Genomic DNA, 18985 nt, shown 5'->3' with positions numbered 1-18985 from the left:
ACAACAAAAGGCTATGTCTGCAAAGGATGGTCATCCACCTGGTAGCTGGTTATAAACTCTGGTTCCCTCAGTATGCACCAAGGAACTCCAGCAATTGCCTCCTCACCTTCCTTTCACTCTTCCTATCATAGGATTTTTCTCTTTAGTCTTTGCTAACAGGCAGATTAAAACATTTTTTATAAAAAACAGAGCAGAACAAAATAAACAAATCAAAAACAACTCAACATCAAAACTTACAGGTTCTTTGCTACTGCCAAAATGAACTTTTAGATGCTGGGGAAAAATATTTCCTTATGGAAAGGAGCTCTTTCTTGGAAACTTTTATTCCTTTTAGCTGTAATGCTTTCTCTCCTCTCAGCAGCCTTAACCACTGTTCTAGAACTTTGGATTTTTCATTTAAAACATGTTTTTTTGGTAAAGGTCATAGCTTAAGTTAAGAGAAACTAATGAAAAACTAAGAAATTCAAGGCAGTCAGCATGGAAATCAGGACTGGGAGAGCAGCCCTGCCTATATACAATTACTAGCTCTTACAGGGGAAAAATGCTGCATTTAACACACCCAGGTACATTAGCCTGTTAAATTTAGTAGCGAACACTAATGATAACCTTCACAAAGGAAAAAGCTCCCTTCCCATGGATCCCTCTCTCTGGAGAGGCACTTTGCTTGCTAACCCTTCAGAAAAAGAGAACAGAGGAAAGGTTTCAAAAATGCGACACTGGTCTACAGCTGTGTTTGGCTGTGCAGAATGCAAGGTTATCTTTGCAAGCTCAAAATGAAATTCGCACACACGTCCCTGTACATCAGTGGAGTGCACCATTAACATGCTTGAAACAAAGGAAAACAAAAAATAGCCATTATTCACTCTATCCGCCACCACCAGCCTGTTTAAAAAGGACAATCAAATTCATGCCCCCCTGTGGTAAGTTACTCAACGGTCTGTGGCCTACACAGCCATTCACCCTGAGGCTAAGCAATGGAGTGAGAGTGCTGTTTTCATGCCAGATCCTCTAAAAAAGTTTACACTGCTGCAAATAGGATGCACAGTCAGGGAATGCCTTTTTTCTTCCAGCGGTGATTTCCACCCCGCTAATTCAATTCCCATTTTGTTTCATCTGAGGTAAAGTGCATTCTTAGCTAAATTTTCTGTTCCTTCCCACCCACAGGTTACTTCAATGTCCTAAAGTGGATGGAAAAGTAGAAAACAACCCCAATAGAAAACATACCTGCAATCTACGAGCTGCTTGAATAAGCCTGGCTGTACCCTCTTAACTACAGTCAATTCAATTTGATTGTCCACACTAAAAACAGAGATAAGCCTCCTGCTTTTTAGTAGCCTAAATTCTGCGTAGTTCTTGTCAGTCTCTAGTCAATTGAATAAAAATGAAGAGCAATCATATACTGCTTTATTCAGCTTTATTAAAAGTGCAACGTCCATCAATTTTAATACAGTTCAGTGTTTAGAAAAAATGTTGAAGAAATGGTGCGCAAAAAGGATTTGAAATGCCAGACCCCTTTGAAAAGCATAACATGTCCACTTTGTGGAGCAAGAAGTGATGTACTGGTAGACCACAAGGCACACACCACCCTCTGAAGGATAATGAGCTATTACTTAGATGAGCAGTCTCGTTGTTGAACACTTGAGCCATCACTGTCTAATGTACAATAATTACTTTTGTAAAGTAATTACAAATTATACAAAAAATAATTATTCTTGTAGCAAATACAAATCCACAGTACTATTATCTGCATCAAAACAGTAGTAAATCCAGAAATTCACTACTACTGGGCCAAACTTACTACCAAGATGTGGTAAGACTTGCATGATCACGGTCGTCATGCAGACCAGCAGGAAGCAAAGCACAGCTTCTCTGGATGAGTAACTCAGACCAGCTGTTGGCTCAAGGATTTCCAAATTCCCCGACCAGACAGTAGCAGAAGCACTATCTGGACTTATTATCCAGTCATCACATCCCACCTCCGTACTAGTGGGCCCCATTAACCAATTGTCTCACCAGTTTTCTCCACGGAGCTTGGAAACAGTCAGTAGAAGCCCACAGCTCCAATAAATGTAGACAGCTGCTGCAGGAGGCAATCCCCTAACCCTAACCCATGGCCTCACGTTCCTGCCTGTTTTGTGCTGGCTCTAGCATCTTGTCCCTAAGCAGTGAGCAGCACCCTACACCAAAACCCTTCTGGATTGTGGAAGGGGTTTTTTTTCCAGCCTAAGATAGGTTCTTGACCCAGTTCTCACAGGGACAGCACAAGGAAAGTGGCAGGGTATCCCATCGGATGACCATTTGGCAGCTGGATGACCACTTTCTGCAGGAGCCAATGCTTACAACACTTTGAAGTGACTGTAAGGCCACAGTTTCAGTCCTGCTTAATGCACTTCAGTGGCTGCCAACAACCAGCTGAGCACCAGCTAACCTTCTACTACCCACCTAAACACGACATGAACGTCATGGCAGGTAAAATTCTTCACTCCACTGGGACACTGTCTCTGGCTGATCTTCTTTCTGCTCTTTTTTATAGGAAAGGTAATATACATCGTGTCTCAGAAGATTTCCCTATCAACTACAGTATCTCTAAGCAACATCTAAAAATAGATGTCGAATGTTAATCAAACATTTGCAGCATGTATGATTATTAAAGTTGGCACCAGAATTTCTTACTGGTGTATAGCACAAGGAAGTCTCATTCAGGTCATCACACAAAATGTCTCCCTGAAGACAAGTTTAAAGGATGAAAGGCTCCAGCTACCATACCATCAATGAGGCAGGAACACATGGTTTCTCCTATGTACGTCCCATGCACCTGCAGTATCTATAGCTGTTAGTACCAGGCAGAAATCCTCAGCAGGAACTGATTCATAAATAAGGGCCAACACCAGAAACTTAGTCACACTGAACTGCACCTACCTTATGAGCAATCTCACTTTATTTAACGGAAATGTTCACAAATGAAGGCATTGCTTAGCCTGATTAAGAGCACCAAAACCTGGCCCATATGTGGCGTACAACACACATTATCCCTGCAAGAAAGTGTGTTGCAAAGTGTCTGTATACGGTGCCAATCCCATTCATTAACATACTTGACACTTCAATTTTATTAAACAAGAGCCTGACAAGAACTTGCAGAAGCAGCTTTGTGTATACCATATCCCTTCAAAAGGAGGAGGCGAGGGAAGGAAAATTGGGCCTTACAACCCACACTTCAGCAAAATATCCATCACAACACACATGGTGTGATACTGTCTTCTTCACATAGATGGTACACCAAGCCAAAAGGACAGTTGTAACTTGACCTCAGTCTCTGAAGATCAGTTAATTCATAACAAGACACATAACAAACACCACAAAGTTAGTAATTGTTTTGTCCCACTTCGAGAAATTTCACACATACGGAAAAGCTTCCAAGGGATGAAAACAGATTCTTCATCACTGGACCCACTGTCTAGAGAGTGGGGAGTAAGGCTGAATGGCAGGGCAAGGAGCATGCTGTTTATGTTAAGTAACTGAATATTCATGCATATAGGCAGCATAAGAAAACCTATTGCACAGTCACATCACAAAGTAGGATTTTACAAAGATTGGGGAAAACACGGAAAGGAGATGTGTTCAGGGAATCCTCTTCTCCAACACAAGCTGCTTCCTGGAAACCTTCTTATTCCTCTCCTGCCTCCAGAAGTTATTATTCCACTGCTGCAGGGCGGAATACGTATAGCTTTAATATATTGATATCAAAACCACTTTGAGCAGTCGTGTCATGCCAGGTCTACTAGTCACATTTAACCTCACAACTTTCTTTACATCAAGCTTCAAGACAGGAAAGAAAGTTAACAGTAAAATTATCACAGGTGGCTGGAGGGATGCACTTTCACAGTTTCTTAAGGTCCCAATGTGCAGCCCAAGTTCCTCTCAAAAGGCTGCATTCAGCTGAAATTTCTAGCAATTATGTGTCAACAGCCACTGAGAGCGGGGGTCCAATTCCCAAACTTAGAAATGCTTCACAAGCTTGAGTAAAAACTTGAATAAAAGCAGTAAATGCACCACGCTCAGGTACTCAGGAAGAAGGATGTTCATGCCAGGTTCTGTATCCCAAAACCCCACTTTTTCTCCAAAATAAGCCACTAAGCTTCTCCCAACTTTTGTGTATTTTTATAAGAACAAGGTAAAAGACAGCATACTAACTGAATACATGACTTGTTCCAAGTCCAGAACAGATCTGTCAGCTCCACACCAGGGCATTTGCAACTCACCTTCCCCACTCTGCATCCATTTAAATTGGTTTTATAAAAGCTTCTTACAACTTCTTTCCTTAATCAAGTCTCAGAACCTGATACTCCATTGTCTACTGAACCATCAGTCACTTCTGACAACCGTGCAGCCTTTCTGAAATCTTATAATTAAAATGCATGGAAGGTTAAAGAGGACTACTGAAGTAAATAGGGAGAGTGAGGGGGTTGTAACAAAAGGACACTAAGGCATTTTTCTGAGACTCATCTATAGCTCTCCATACTGAAAACACAAACAGATTTTCAGTAATGATTTCAGTGCAACTTTACAGGTTATTAGTTCATCCTATTGCCTTCAACACTTAAAATAAATTTCAAATCTAGATAATTTTAAGACAGCTAGTTTGCTATATTCAGACTTCACACTGAGGGCTTTCATAACCTTGTTTTTCCCACTTAAAAACAGTTTCTGCTGCTGAAACAGTCAATAGTCAAGAACTGGACTGACAGTTTGAAGTGCAAAGCATGTCTTGAATATTTACCCTACTTCTTTATGTCTATGCTTTTCTTAAAATTAAACCAGGTCAGCAGCACAAGACGTCCCTTTGCCAAAATGCCCTCTGTCCAACCAGCATGGCTCTGGACTGCAGCACTTTTCTTGCAAGAAGTTCCTGATAGGAGAAAGTCTTCCTGGTACCATCATGCTGTTTCTGCCAGTTCCTTTCCAGTTGCTGTTGCAAATTGACAGCTGTATTTTTCATGACAGTGCCAAGCTAATGGATTTGGCTTGGAAGCATCATCAATGCTCACCCAAGCCTCCCTAAAAGGATGCTAACATGATTTCAAGGAGGACAGCACAGCAAGGATGAGGGGGAAGAAGGACGAGAGATGGAAGAAGTACAAGGCTCTTTAAAAGAAAAAATATAATAATAAAACACACACCAGCACCCCAGAGAAACAGGTGACATACTCTGTACACAACTCCCCTAAATCTCTGAAAGACCAGCATCTAAGCATCCTCATTTCCCCCAAGCACAAAATTGGTGACAGAAGTTTAGCTAATGCTCACTTATCACACTTCTGAGAATAACCCCACACAATTGAGACATCCAACACTGACAGCATTAGGAAGTCATTCAACATTGTTGATGCCTAAAGAATTTCTGGTTTGATCACAGACAAGAGAACAAGGAGGACAAGACGTGTGGGAGAGGAAAGAGGAAAGTCACTGGTGGAAGGAAGACTTTAAAATTCAGAACAGATCCATGATTTTACCTTATTTAGCTGTTTACAGGTTAAAGCGAAAAAAATATAATTAGTGAAATACACTGTAACATTAGCTGGACACCTTATTTAAATTATTTGCCTGTATTAGATTGCCCTTTCCAAATTCCATTATGTCTAAAGCAGAAAAGCATCAGGCAGAATCACCTCCCTGCTGGCAGCAGCTGCAGTCATCGCTCTTTGCATGCTCCCCTCAGCAACAGACTCACTCTTTGTTTTGACACCGGGAGCAGACACCTTCATTTTAAGATTGAAATACCAATCCTTGCAGGTCCTACAGGCAGTAGAAGCCATGCACTGTAGCTTAAGCAGAAGCTTTGCCTGTTGCAACCTGTGGGAATTCCAGAAAGTAAACATGCTTCATACATGTTTTCTGGGCAAATTAACAAAAACCTTGGGTTGTGGGGCCTCTGCAAAACTTCTGCACCTGAAGACTCACTGGTGTGATGAATCAGTTTTACAGATCACTGACAGCTGCGGTATCTAAGTTTTACCTTTCCAAGGCTGGTGAGCACTTGTTAAAGAAAAGCCATACCACTTTTGCCATGACATTGTCTCACTGAGCTCGAACATGCTACAGTAGGTGCTGCCCTCCTGCCTCACTAGTGCCTGCCAGCCGTTTCCACTTTCAGATTTGCTCCTATCTGCAGTCTTTGGAATTTCTGTGATCACTTCCAACGTTTCTTCACATTTTACTAAAACAGTCACTTCTGATTCCCTTGTGTTTTTCAGTTACTTCAAACATGGACTTAGGCTCCACGAGTATGAAGACCAACACAAGAATGTGTACAAGCAGAAACCAGAATCATTTTCACAGGAAAAGGGGAATATTCCAATTCTGCTGTCTTCTCCTCAAATCCCAGTAAAAGCACAAGCAGTTCAGCCAAAACAAAACTAAACAGTGGGGGGGAAAAAAAGAATGGACAGCCATCCACACAAACATGATGATTCAGTGAAAGAAAATACAACGGAATAGATTTTCTATATGCATGAATATTCCCAGTTTCCTCATACTGAAGCATGCTGCATCATTATAGGATCAGGAAACTTGCAATAAGTTAAACCGTTACGTACTCAGCTGCTCTCCCCATCCGAAATAACTCCAGTTGCCTGCATGTAACACAAATGGCAGCAAAGAATAGGAATGGAAAAAGAAAGCTTAGAAAAGCAAACCACAAGCATACTTTTCAAGTATTTAAAATGCTTTATAGATTGTGAGCTTGAAACCAATATTTTTTTATTTATAAATACAACATGAAGTTCATTCTGGGATTTACTGTTCACTGTCCAGTGTGTTTAAGACTAAAAATTGAGTAAAAAGTAAGTAAAAATTAAGACCACTGTAAACCGTATGGATTACTAAGAAAACATGCATTTAGTAACACATATAGACAAAACATTTATCAACACACTATTCAGCATAAGCAGTTAAACACTGTCTTTCCTAGTACACAAATTATCATGATTACAGACAGAACGTCCCAGAAAGCAGAGTCCAGGTAAGAGCCATACCTGAATTCTAGTTTTAACAGTGCAAGTCAAGTGGCAAAAGTTGTTTCATGTTTCAGCTTGTGTCCCTTTTCCAGAACAAAGGTAACTCAGCACTGAAAGCACCACACCAGTAATACTAGCATGAACGACCTTGCAGAACTTACAGCCCTCACAGCACCTTATGGATGCAAAAAATCACACAAATTTTACAACAGTCAGCAGATCTCTCCACATTAAAATCAAAGGTGACAACAAATTCACGCTAAAGCTTAACATAAGTTGGTAAGACAACCAAGTTATGGCTTTTCAATATCCATGTGGTCATCGCAGGGTGACACCTCAGAACGAGGGTGGTAATCCAACAAACTATTATGTATACTGACCCCTCAAAGCAATTTGGCAGTATGCATGCAACTTGCAACTCCAAAGAAAAGTCTCAGAACAAACATTTCTGGAAGATAGAGTGTAAAAAGGAATGTTTGCAGGAGTGTTGATATGTAAGTACAGTAATAAATAAATACAAATCCTTCACATGCAGGCAGCACAAAGTTCGAGTGGGCTATTTCTTGCTTTTTGCTGAAATTGCTCTCTAAATGAAGCTCTCTAAACAAGGGAGAAAAAACAAAGTCTATAGAGCAGAGCACTAGCAGACTATAATCTGAGGCATCACAAATGCTGCTGTGGACCAGAGAAGCAACAAGTGCAACAAGCCACCACTCGGACAACTCTTCTGAGCCTGTCACACGCTGACAACATGGAGATGTACCCAGACACACCAAAAGCCTGCCAGGATCCACCAGACAGTGTTTACATGACCCTGACCACACAGCTATCATCTCAGACTGGTTTTTACAGCAACAGAAATCCACAGATTGCCTAATGATCAGTTTTGACAGAGGCCTGAGTCTTTTCCAGGGGAAAAATAAGAGGAGAAAGAACACACAGCCAAGCTGGCAAAGAAAAGAAGTAAAGAGATATAATTTAGTAGCTTAGTGGGTAGTATTGGTGATAGGAGGACTGTTGGCCTAGATGATCTTGTAGGTCCTTTCCAACCTTGTGTTTCTGTGATTCTAAAGCACATGAAGCAAGAAGAGATGGGATGGGGAGGCAACCAGAAGAAAGGGTACAGAAGCAAGAGGCAGCAAGGGCAGAAGCATCAGAGAAGGCATGGGGAGAGGGCTGATGAGAAAGAACAAGTAGTAGATAGAGCTCTGCACTGAGCTTTAATTTGCTGTCACAAATAGTTCATGTAAAGGACGATGACTTCGTATTAATATGTAAGTCAGATAATGGTGTATCTCTTTCTCATTCCTGAACAGCTAGCTGAAGCCACTAGCACACAGGAGAACAACCTCAGCATCTTCTGCCATCAGAAAGTTCCTATCTCAGGTAAACAGCAGGAGTCAAAGGAAGCCAGTGTTCAAACATTTGCAGCCTAGATTACTTTAAAAGATCCAGCAAAACTCTGCAGAAGCACAACATTATTGCACTCAGACTACACGCTACCAAAAACCATTTCATAATGCACAAATAAATGCACATGAAACATCCCAAAGCAACTGGAGGAAAAAAAAAAAAAAGAAGATACTAAACATTTCCAAAACCAGTTATGCAGACTGGAATACTACAGCAGAAGTGGAGCTTACCTGTCCTGCAGCTTTTCCCAAAGATAAAAATCCTAGACTGACAGCCTCACTCCCTCAGGACAAAATACTAACCTGCACAGAATGAACAAGTTTCTGGTAACACAAATACTGATTCCTGAAACCAGCTCCGACCATTCCTTGTCCTTGTTTCATTAACAGCTACTGTCTAGGTGGCTGGCACAACACTATTCACAGTTTCAAAATGCAGCAAGGAGAAAACCACTAAGAACTGAAAACATGCCCCAGAGATGAGGTCTGTCCTTGGAGGAGAAATATTACCATCTGCCATAGAAGAAAGTCCTCAAACTGACAGTGACGTCCCTGAGTCAGCTACTTACCTCTCTACCTTACCAAGTTCCTCCCGTACAATACAAACATCCCCCAGACAAAAGCAGATTAGAGACTATTATTTCAATGTGTAAGACATAGCAGCTGATGGCAAGTGGGGTAGCAGAGAGAGAAGAGCAGCTTCGTTTAGAAACCAGCTCCTTACCTCCCAAGTGTTCTCATGTTGAGAAGCTGGGTCATGCTACAGCTAGAAACTACCTAGAAAGACAACGCTGCAGGAGCAAGGAAAAAGACATGCACCAAGAGAGGCTAGGGGATTTTCCCAGCCAGAATCTCAAAACTCCACTTTTGTTTGTTTTTACTAACACCCACTTCACTTCAGCATCTAACATTTTGGATAAAAGATGAGTTTATTAAAGATTCAACACATATGCCGCTTCATTTAAGATTCAGGAGCTAACAGTATATATCTCAGTCCCTCAGTATAATCACAGAAGACCTGGGTTGACAGTCTTGATATTTTGAAGGTTAATGAAAACAGAATTTCTTTTTAGCCTTTTCAAGTTGTTTTCATGCTTCGTAGAAAAAATATATGAATAACCTCATTTTGTGAAGAAAAAAGGACCTTCCAGATCACGTTTGGGAACAAATTTAAGCCTGTCCAAATCTGAATTGAAAACACCAAGAAGTCTAGACAGATAGAAAATGGAAAGCTGCAATTCTAAAAACATACAGCAACAAAATATATTAACACTGGTATACACAATACAGACAAAGCAGACTAGTTACTTTGTGTGCTCTTAAACACCAACACTGCATGTCTCAGTTATCACATTATTTTGCATTCACAAGCTTCAGTATTCAAAAATGAGGTTTCATATAAACCTCCAATTAAGGACTAAGCGATGCCAGCAGCCTGGTGCCTTGGATGCTACAACATTCCTGTCATTAACACATTTTATAAAATACATTTAAGTTCCCACAGTTAGCTGAACATAACATATGCTCACTCTGTGCCTCAATTATGCAACTATTCAAGGAGGAACTCCTCCTCCCTACTTCACACTGTCAAGCCTGGATCAGCAGGGACACTGTAGAAAAGCAGAATATTCCAAGTTTTTAATGCAGTCTAATTTGATTTCCTGCATGCCATTTTGTTTCACTGCTGTTTACAAGTCTCCAAGAGTGGCTGGGCTGTACTACACCCATCAGAACATTATTGTTTACTGCTGTCCACTTCTTACATGCTGATAAATTACTTAATTCTCCTCTTTTATTCCATGCTGAGTGAAGAAAAGAGAGCATCTAAACATGTTCATAAAAGCAAAATGAGCTCAGGAAATTACAATATCCTTGGTGCTGATAAAACACTGTTTATAGAATACAAACAGAGCTGGGCAGGTACTGGGCAGATCTTTCTTCTAGATTTAATATATCCCCTTCCCCTTCACTAAGGCCCTCCACACAATATACGCAGATTTCAGAGTCTATAGAAATGTACTTAATTCCAGTATTTGATATACATCCCAAGTTACACACATACCATTTTAATGAATAAGGGTCTAAAATAGAAAGTAACCATTAAACAGCATGTTAGAGCCAGGTCAGGTTTTCAGTAAGCAGAATAACTGAGAGGGTTTCATACCAATCATCACCTTTTCCAGTTCAGTTTTGGAACACCACAAATGAGGGAGAAGACCTTTGCACAACAGGAGATGAAAAAGCACAGGAGGAAGATGAACTAGCAGTTGACAGGGACAAGGACAAGCACTACAGTACTACAGCTTCTCCTCCCTGCTCAGTACTCCATGCTTTCGACCACACTTTACTGCAGTTCGGCACTCAAGTTTATGCTGAAATTTTGGAGTACTTTAATTTCACTAAATTAAATGGCCCTTATGGCCGGCTTTACCATAGCTAAACAAAATCAGACAGAGATGAGAATTTAAGCAGGGCTTAGATAACGATCACATCATCAAGGGTATCCACGAAGTTATTACAAGCTTGTGCAACTCATTAAGAAATACAGACAAAAGAATCACACGGAGTGACCGTCAATTTCAGCTACAGTGGAAAACCTGTAACATTTCTACCACTGCACAAATACCTAACAGACCTGCCATGTCTTTCAAGTTTCTGGGCTACCGAGTCACACAGGTTATTTGGCTGAGATGTAGTAAGCAAAAGAACCAACAAAGGGTTTGTATCCTCCTTGAGATACAAGTTTAGACTACAGTTGATTATCTAGCAATACCTACGTACATAAAGCAAAGACTAATAGAATGTTACACAGCAGCAGAGATAGAAGATTTGGTGCCTTTTTCCTTATGATTTTCAATCTCAAGACTCATTGCTCAAGGACACATTCAAGGACACATTTATGGCTTCCGTATAAAGCAGAGCAATAATTTTGTATCAGTTTAGTATCATTAAATTTAGAAAACAAGTGGTTATAAATTTCAGATTAATTTTCTGTTATTGCTATGACACTAAAGGATGACTAACGACATTTCAGAATCCATTAAAAAATCCCAGCAGGAAAAAAAAGAAGCATCCATGAAAAGCACTAAACAAATTATGAAACCTATGTGATTAACTGAGCATTTACTTTTTTGATCACTGCTTATAAAGAAACATGTCACTGTTAGTGTTCATCATTTCAGGAAGAGGTTTGAGGCTTATTTAAATGTTCCAGCATTTCAGGAAGAGTTGGGGCTTATTTAAAAGTCAAAGCTTCATTTCCTTGTCAAAACCTTTCAGAACACAGCACGTACTCTAGGAAAACAACTACCTAAGTATATCTGCAGGATCAGCAGCAAAGCCACAGAGCTGCTCTCCTCCAGAGTTCAGAAGTAGGTCAAACTTTGTTACTGTACAGTCTTCTAATACAGCCAGTATTTTTAACCTTCATTTGCTGAATACTTTTCCTTAGACACATTCAATCCTGAAGTAGCAGCTTTAGCCTAAATATGCAGGCAGACATTTTAGAGCAAGACCTCGAATCTGCTTTCCTTTGAGCACACCTATCACCCTTCCGCAGCCAGAACAGGCACTGAGAACTGCAAAGCCACAAGAAGATTAGTCTCCCAGATGGGATTTATCCTAAACAATGAGAAACAGGAGTTGTCAGTCACCCAGAAGCAGAGAGCCCAAGGAATGCTGTTTTCCCAGCCCATCAGCTAAATCATCACACCACAGCTCATACAATGGTTTCACTTGTACAGACAAGAGAAGTTTTTCTTTGCCTAGCTTAATTTGAAAAGTCATTGATGTGTCCTGTTTTGAATTTTACTGACCATTTTTTGAGGATTGTTATAAGGCTTACTGTTTGCACTGCAGCCAGTGGTTTTACTAGCTATCCATAACACCTTTTCAATGACTGCAGCAGGATCTTCAGTGTCACCCGCCCTTGAGAAGACTAAAATGGTCACTGACCTCTTCAGTACTCTTCCCAAACGAGCCTTGTCTAGAGACGCCATGGGTAGCTGCAGACCTCTGTTGTTTCTAAATGCAGAAGCAGGCTAGTAACTTCAGAAAAAAAAAAAACAACCTTGCAAAAATATAGATGTGCAGCATATATATCTACAACAAGGAGAGCAGTATTTCCCAGCAACTGCAGCACACTATGCTGCCTGCCACTATAACACTACAGATCATGCACCTCTGTGAACAACTTAAATGGTTAAGGCATGCCTTGTTTAAAAGCATTTTGATACTGCCTAGCCTTGATAGCCTGGTATAGATATTTTTTTTTTAAATTATATTGTTACTTGTTAGGAAAAAATCTCTTACCAGAACGTCAATTCATCACATTCACTGCCACAGGGTCAGTTTGACCAGTTGAACACTGGTGGATAGCAGCCAATGTATGCTCTGATTAGAATAAACCATAGCATTCAACGCCAGCTCAAGACGATATGCTTGAATGAGTGCACATGTAAGCTTGGATGGCTATTGATTTCACTCTGTGAAAACAAGCTGCAACGCATATCCTGCCAACACAGCTCTTTAAGCAAGAGCTCTACCCAGCTGTCTTGGATCCACAGCCTGCCCCAGCCTGTGAACTCAGTGCCACCACCTCTGCCATAACTGTACCACCAGTGCTGCTGAAATCCTAGCAGTAGGTTTTGATAGCTCTAACTCAATGGCACTTTAATTGCTACTGATGGCAAAAGATGTTAGCAACCACAGTACAGCACCCTAAACACAAGGTAAAAATCAGTGCAGGTGTATCAGGCTGGCTGAGGAGCAGGGGCAAGGCAGAGAGAAGAGAGAAGAGTTTGTTTGTTTGTTTGTATTAAAACATTTTTTAGCAGACAAGAGATCCTCATCAGTGCTATGGAAAGCACTGTAATCTCAGCATTGGAGCCGGTTCACGCGGAGGAATATATAAGCCTTCCTGATGCATCAGTGGAATCTGAGCTCCTAAAAAGAGAACTAGTGGACATCAGCTACAAAAACTCTCAAAGTGAACCTTCAGTGCCTTTAAAACAGAATTAATTATGAAGACACTAACAGAAATTTGCCTCACACATTTTGCAGTAGACTTCTTTTAAAATTAGTGGGAAAGAAGAGTCATCAGCACATTGATTTGGTCTCAAACGACACCCTATACTGTGTATAAAACATTTTGTCAGCTATTTAGTCGTTAAAAAGCTGCTTATGCATCAACAACAAAGCTGTAGGATTTTTTTTTTCCCTGCATGCACACACTCATTCCAGATTGTATTTAGGGTTCCTTTTTATTCTCCTGAACTAGATGCTGTGTTGTTCCTTTCTCTCTGATCTGCTGGCAGATCAAGGACAGGCTAGGTCTGGTTGTTTTTGCTGACATGACTGTGAATCAGAGCAGTTACTTCTTTCCTTGTTGCATCAACTCACAATCCAGAGACAGAGAACAAATTTACCTCTTCTGAAAAAAAAAAAAGAGAAAATAAAAACCACAGCCATGGTAGATGGGCATTTTACAGAGCAAAAGACACACAAGACAGAACTACAATGTGCTATGGTCTATCAGGGCCTAACTGTGAAAAGAGCAACAGCACAGGCTCCAGGAAACAGAAGAAAAGTATACGCTTTATCCTCCCTTCTCTGCATTCTCAGAAAGATTATCAGACGAAGATAACAGGACAGGCATAACTGGTTCATTCAGGAGCAGTTAGATTATCTTCTCTCAGAATCATACTGAACAAACAAGCTCTCCACCGGACTTCTAAACTCCCCCCAAAAAAGGTAAAGGGCAGTATTTCCAATAACTGATATTAACCAAGACAGTCAGATATTCTCCCCAATATTATTGAGTACCTTTCTCATCCTCATTTGCACTGCCGTCTGCTCCAAATCAGAGATGCACTTAAAATACTGACAGAGTAACTCACTTATGAATTATAATGGCCTTTTACATTGCCAGAAATGATCTTGAGCATTCAAGGAAAATAGATCTATACCTACAACAGTAAATAACTTGAGTCAATAAGCTCTAAGTAATCAAATAACATTTTTTTCAATGCTTTATTTACAGTGAAACTCCAGACAGTAAAAATTTGCTTTCTTTTTAATTCACATTCAATTTCAGCTTGTGGGTAAAATCCAATATGAGGATGCTGCAGTTATCCAACAAGGAGGTATCAGGAAATTAAGAATTATGGTTCTGGAATTACAAAATCCACTGGCACTATAGTGCCTTGCTTATTGCTTGAGAGCACTAAATTTAAATCAATTGGTTGCATGTGATCTTGCTGGGTCAGAATAAATATATAGAGGAGCACAGAAGTTGAGAAGTAAAAAGAAAATGGCCACGTATAATGAAGAAAGAGGCAGGAAGTGCCTGGACCAGTTAGAGAGACGTGTACAACAACAGAGCTGCCTGCTTCTTTTAAGAATAGGTAATGCAGGATTGGGCTTCTTACAACAGTAATGATGAGTTTGACTTTTCCAGGGACAAAGCAGCATTCAAGAATGAAACTGGCAGCTCCATTATCTCTGGAAAAATTAGAGCACTTAATCTGGACTGAGATTTCCTATGGCACGACGCCAAGGCAGCAGCCCATGAATGAGCAGAAGTGAGAACCCATCGCCACAGATCAGTAGTTGGGTTTTAGACATGGCCTCCCTATCTTCTCTCTCACACTGCCCCGTCCGTCTCCCCCTCTGTACTGCCGATGCAACACAAGATGTTGTGCCAAGGCAGAAGATAAGGAAATAACCATGAGAGAAGGTGGTTTGAGAAGTGGACAGATATGTATGGAGAGCACAGGCACAGAACAGGGCAGAACTGTAATCTAATACCTAACATGTAGGGGCAAGTATTTCCACATCTAATGAACCTGACAACCCTTCCTGCTAGAGTAGGATTTTCTCTAGCCAGAACAAAGAAGCCAGAAGAGCCTTCTGACAACTACAGGAAGGCAAATAACACCTGTGGCACATGCAGGTGCTCTCCCTGAACAATAATGCAGTTCCACCAAGGAATACAGGTTAACTGGGATAGAGAAGAGCATTCTAGGTCCCATTTCCAACAAGTCAGGCCAAGACTGACCCACACTTCTGCCAAATTAGACCAGATATAAAGTTACCTCTTGAAATGCAAGCTATGCTATCGCTCTCTGGTGCATAAGTGGGGTTGTGGTCGTGGTTTTTGTTGTGTTGGTTTTTTGTTTGGTTGTTTTGTTTATTTGTTTCAGTATTTGGAAAGATGAGGCAAAGTCTCACACGGCAAAAATTACTTATACTCAGCTTTTTGCACCTTCTAGATACCTAGTTCTGTTGTCCAGATGATCGTGTCCTGTTCCCAGCAGCAATCTGATCTCAGCTAGCACCTCATGATGGAAAATCAGATGAGTCTTACAAATGTTCCTGAGCATATTTTTATTATATCTAAAAATATATCTATCAATTATTTACCCACATGTTAAGAAAGAACATTCTGTGCTCAATGTGTTTTAGGTTCAGGAAGGACACCCACTCTGTTCCTATGTAAAAGGGGGTTGAGCGCCTGCGTCATATGCAAAGGTCGGGTCAGTTTTCAATACAGAGGCATAGTCAATGCATCTTCTTGGTTGAATTCTTGAGTTCCAAAGGACTGTGCAACATTCAGGCAAGCTTACAGTTCTTATGCAGAGAATAATTAATGGAAAGTTCATTTTCCCAAAGTACCTCTACATCAAGATGACTATTTCATATTTGGCCATGTAAACAATTAGATATTCAGAGATGCCGGATTCACAGAGGCAGTAGATAAGCAGAAGTACATGCAGTGCCACAGGCTTTATTGAATTACTAGAAAATTCTTTAATACATTAGCCACATGCTGCTATTAAATATTTAATATTGGAATTCTAATGACTGTTTTAATCCCATGAATGATTAAATTAATTCTTATGTGAAATTCATTGTTCTAATCAATTAATTGTTGTAAAAGGTCACTTTTTAGCAAGACACAGGCTGTTAACAGGCAACACAGAAAGGTCATCTGTAGTTCTTCACTATTATGTCTGTTTGCAAGAGGAGAGCTGGTCCTCCGGGGAAGACACCAGCTTCGAGAGCTTAAGGATGTAAAAGCACCATGCTGTGGGAATAGGTGCAGCTACTTTCCCTACACGGAAGCATTCCTCCCAATTTACCTAGGCTTCACAATATTTAGAACAGTCAATCAGACCAGCCTCTCTCAAACAAAAACAAAGTCCAAGGCACACAGCCAGGAAAGTCATTTCAGCAAATAATACATTCATTACTTGGACACTTCATATCAGACTGTTTTTCTTTGACCTTCTGACACTTAAGAGTTCTGTGTACTATGCTAATATGATTTTGTCAAGTATTACACTTTCTCCAATATTTCTTATTTGTAGGCCTTACAAAACAATTGTACCCTCCCACATATGAATTTATCTAACAAGTGTTTTATTCTGTATTTACACTCTTTAAAAAAAAATACATTTGGTATTACCTAGCCTATCAACGCTGGAATACTTTCATATAGCCTTGTACATTTTCCAGCTACAGAACACCTTCAGAATTCCTAGGCAATTGATAACATCCATGTTTTCTTCAAGATATTTTTTAGGTAACATAATAAAAGCACACAGATAAATTAGTTTTACTCATGAAAAAAAAAGTAATTAACATTTCCTAATGTTAACAGCTTCGTAGATATCCTACCATCAGCCTAATGGACAAACAGCCTGCAAAGTATAATATGCAAGTCTTATAAGATTTTAAGTAGAGGATAAAAGATTTGTTTAAATTATGAACCTTGAATTTTATTAATGTTGCTATCAAAAGTAGATAAGACATTCATAAGAGACATCACTGAGCTTTCATCTACTATATGTTAAAAGCAGTGCTTCAGAAATCTAATTTTGCGGACCATCAGATACAGTTTGTACTATGCTATTTTCCCATCCATGTTTTCAGAAGCATAAAAAATGCAAGATGAGATAAGCAGAAATTAGTAAAATATTTATCATTCATCATCACTGCATTTAGAAGTAATATCAAGTACACAAACCTCAGATGCATTTTAACAGGCTACTGGCAGGGCTTCCAACTCCATCTATTCTTCTCCTCTTAAGACTTCAAAGTCAAAAATAATTTTCAACACATGATGTTTAAACAGAACACAACCTGACTCAGCTATATAAAGGAAATTCAGCAATCAATTTTCTTATTTGCATTGGTATTGAAGGAGTCTGACAATCTAGGTGACTTTGAACACGTTGTGTTCCTAACACATGAGGACATACAGACATATTAGTGACTCAATGCCTGTTTTCACTTTCTAGCATCAGAAGCTTTACACCAACAATTTTTGGGGGCAGATCTTTTCATAGCCAACAAAATTTATTTGCTACAGAGACATTTAAGCATTTCAAACAAGAAATTATTGTTCAGATGTACCATCATTTTATAACTAAACAGAGAAGGAAATTGAGCACTCAGAATGAGGGAAAAAAATAAAGCCTAACTTACAACACTGGGAGGCAGCACTGGGCAATGGTTTCTTCTGGACTTCCTCCTGAAAGGAATACTGAAGAAAAAAAAAAAGAAGAAACCCCATTAAGGAAGCAAATGGTAACTTCATGAAACAGATTTTGGAGTATGACATGCCACACTTCAGAGAAAACAGCTGTGGTGGCATCAAAGTGCTAAGTATTTACCTTAATATCCATATTCAAATATACTCCCAGATGCCTTCTCCCTTTTCATGCCAAAACCAGGTGTTAAAAACTGCACATCTGGTTAAGGTAATGTTTGCTTTACTGCAAGCACTGGGCCTATTCTGAGTTCGGAGAGCTCAAATTAGACATATAAAAGATTTGATTCTCATAATGTTACTATTATGAGGAGCTCAAAACCAAGCACGAGTCCATTATGTTTTATACACTCTAGTACGATTTCAACAGTTCAAAAACAAAGTGTGGGCTCACAGCAACATTACACCAGGAGACTGAAGTGGCTGGATAATTAGTGTGCCCAGCAGGGCAGTAACACAATGTTTTCCTATCCAACGCATACAGTGGATCACTGAAGAGTTTGTATGTCCAAAGCGAAGAATTTTAACGTCTCATTTAATTCTAAATTAGAAACAGTAACATATTTCAGTTAACCAACTCTGACTTTTTACAAAGCTGTTTGGTACAGCATCAAAGTGTTCCCTAAGGGAATGCCAGTGGTCATATTTTGTTATTTTCCTCTGTGTTGCATTATACAGAGATACAAGGAAAATTAGGACAATTGGGCAAAACAATAACAGTCTTTGTTAAGTATAAAGGGTCTAAAGACAAAGGAAGTGGCAACCTCAGTGACCTGGTGGTGCAATCTGAGCAAAACAGAACTGCCAGACAGCCTCTCCATGGATTTGGTAGGGATTAATGACCAGTCCATTACATGGAGGGCAGCAATCTGCAGATTTTTGCTGTGGTTATCTTCAAATCTGTGTTATTTAAAATGCACAAGTGATCCCGAGAGGCAGTTAGTCCTATCATCAATAAACTGCCACCTCAATGAGTTATCCAGGATTGTGAAAACAAGAACTACTGG

At 39.9% G+C, this 18985-nt stretch overlaps 1 protein-coding gene across 3 annotated transcripts in view; it reads right to left on the bottom strand.

The window, feature by feature from the left end:
- LOC106048543 (protein unc-13 homolog B) overlaps positions 1 to 18985 on the bottom strand; it is a 212313-nt gene that overhangs the window by 147731 nt on the left and 45597 nt on the right. For all 3 annotated transcript variants that reach the window (XM_048053930.2, XM_066987693.1, XM_048053933.2), the window contains exon 7: positions 17915 to 17972. In XM_048053930.2, coding sequence (XP_047909887.1) covers positions 17915 to 17972 — 58 coding nt within the window. The remainder of the gene's footprint in view (positions 1 to 17914; positions 17973 to 18985) is intronic.

This window comes from Anser cygnoides, chromosome Z (assembly GCF_040182565.1).
Source record: "Anser cygnoides isolate HZ-2024a breed goose chromosome Z, Taihu_goose_T2T_genome, whole genome shotgun sequence".
In the NCBI taxonomy this organism is placed as follows: domain Eukaryota; kingdom Metazoa; phylum Chordata; class Aves; order Anseriformes; family Anatidae; genus Anser; species Anser cygnoides.
Note: the sequence above shows the minus strand (reverse complement) of the source record. Positions and strands in the feature narration are given on the sequence as shown.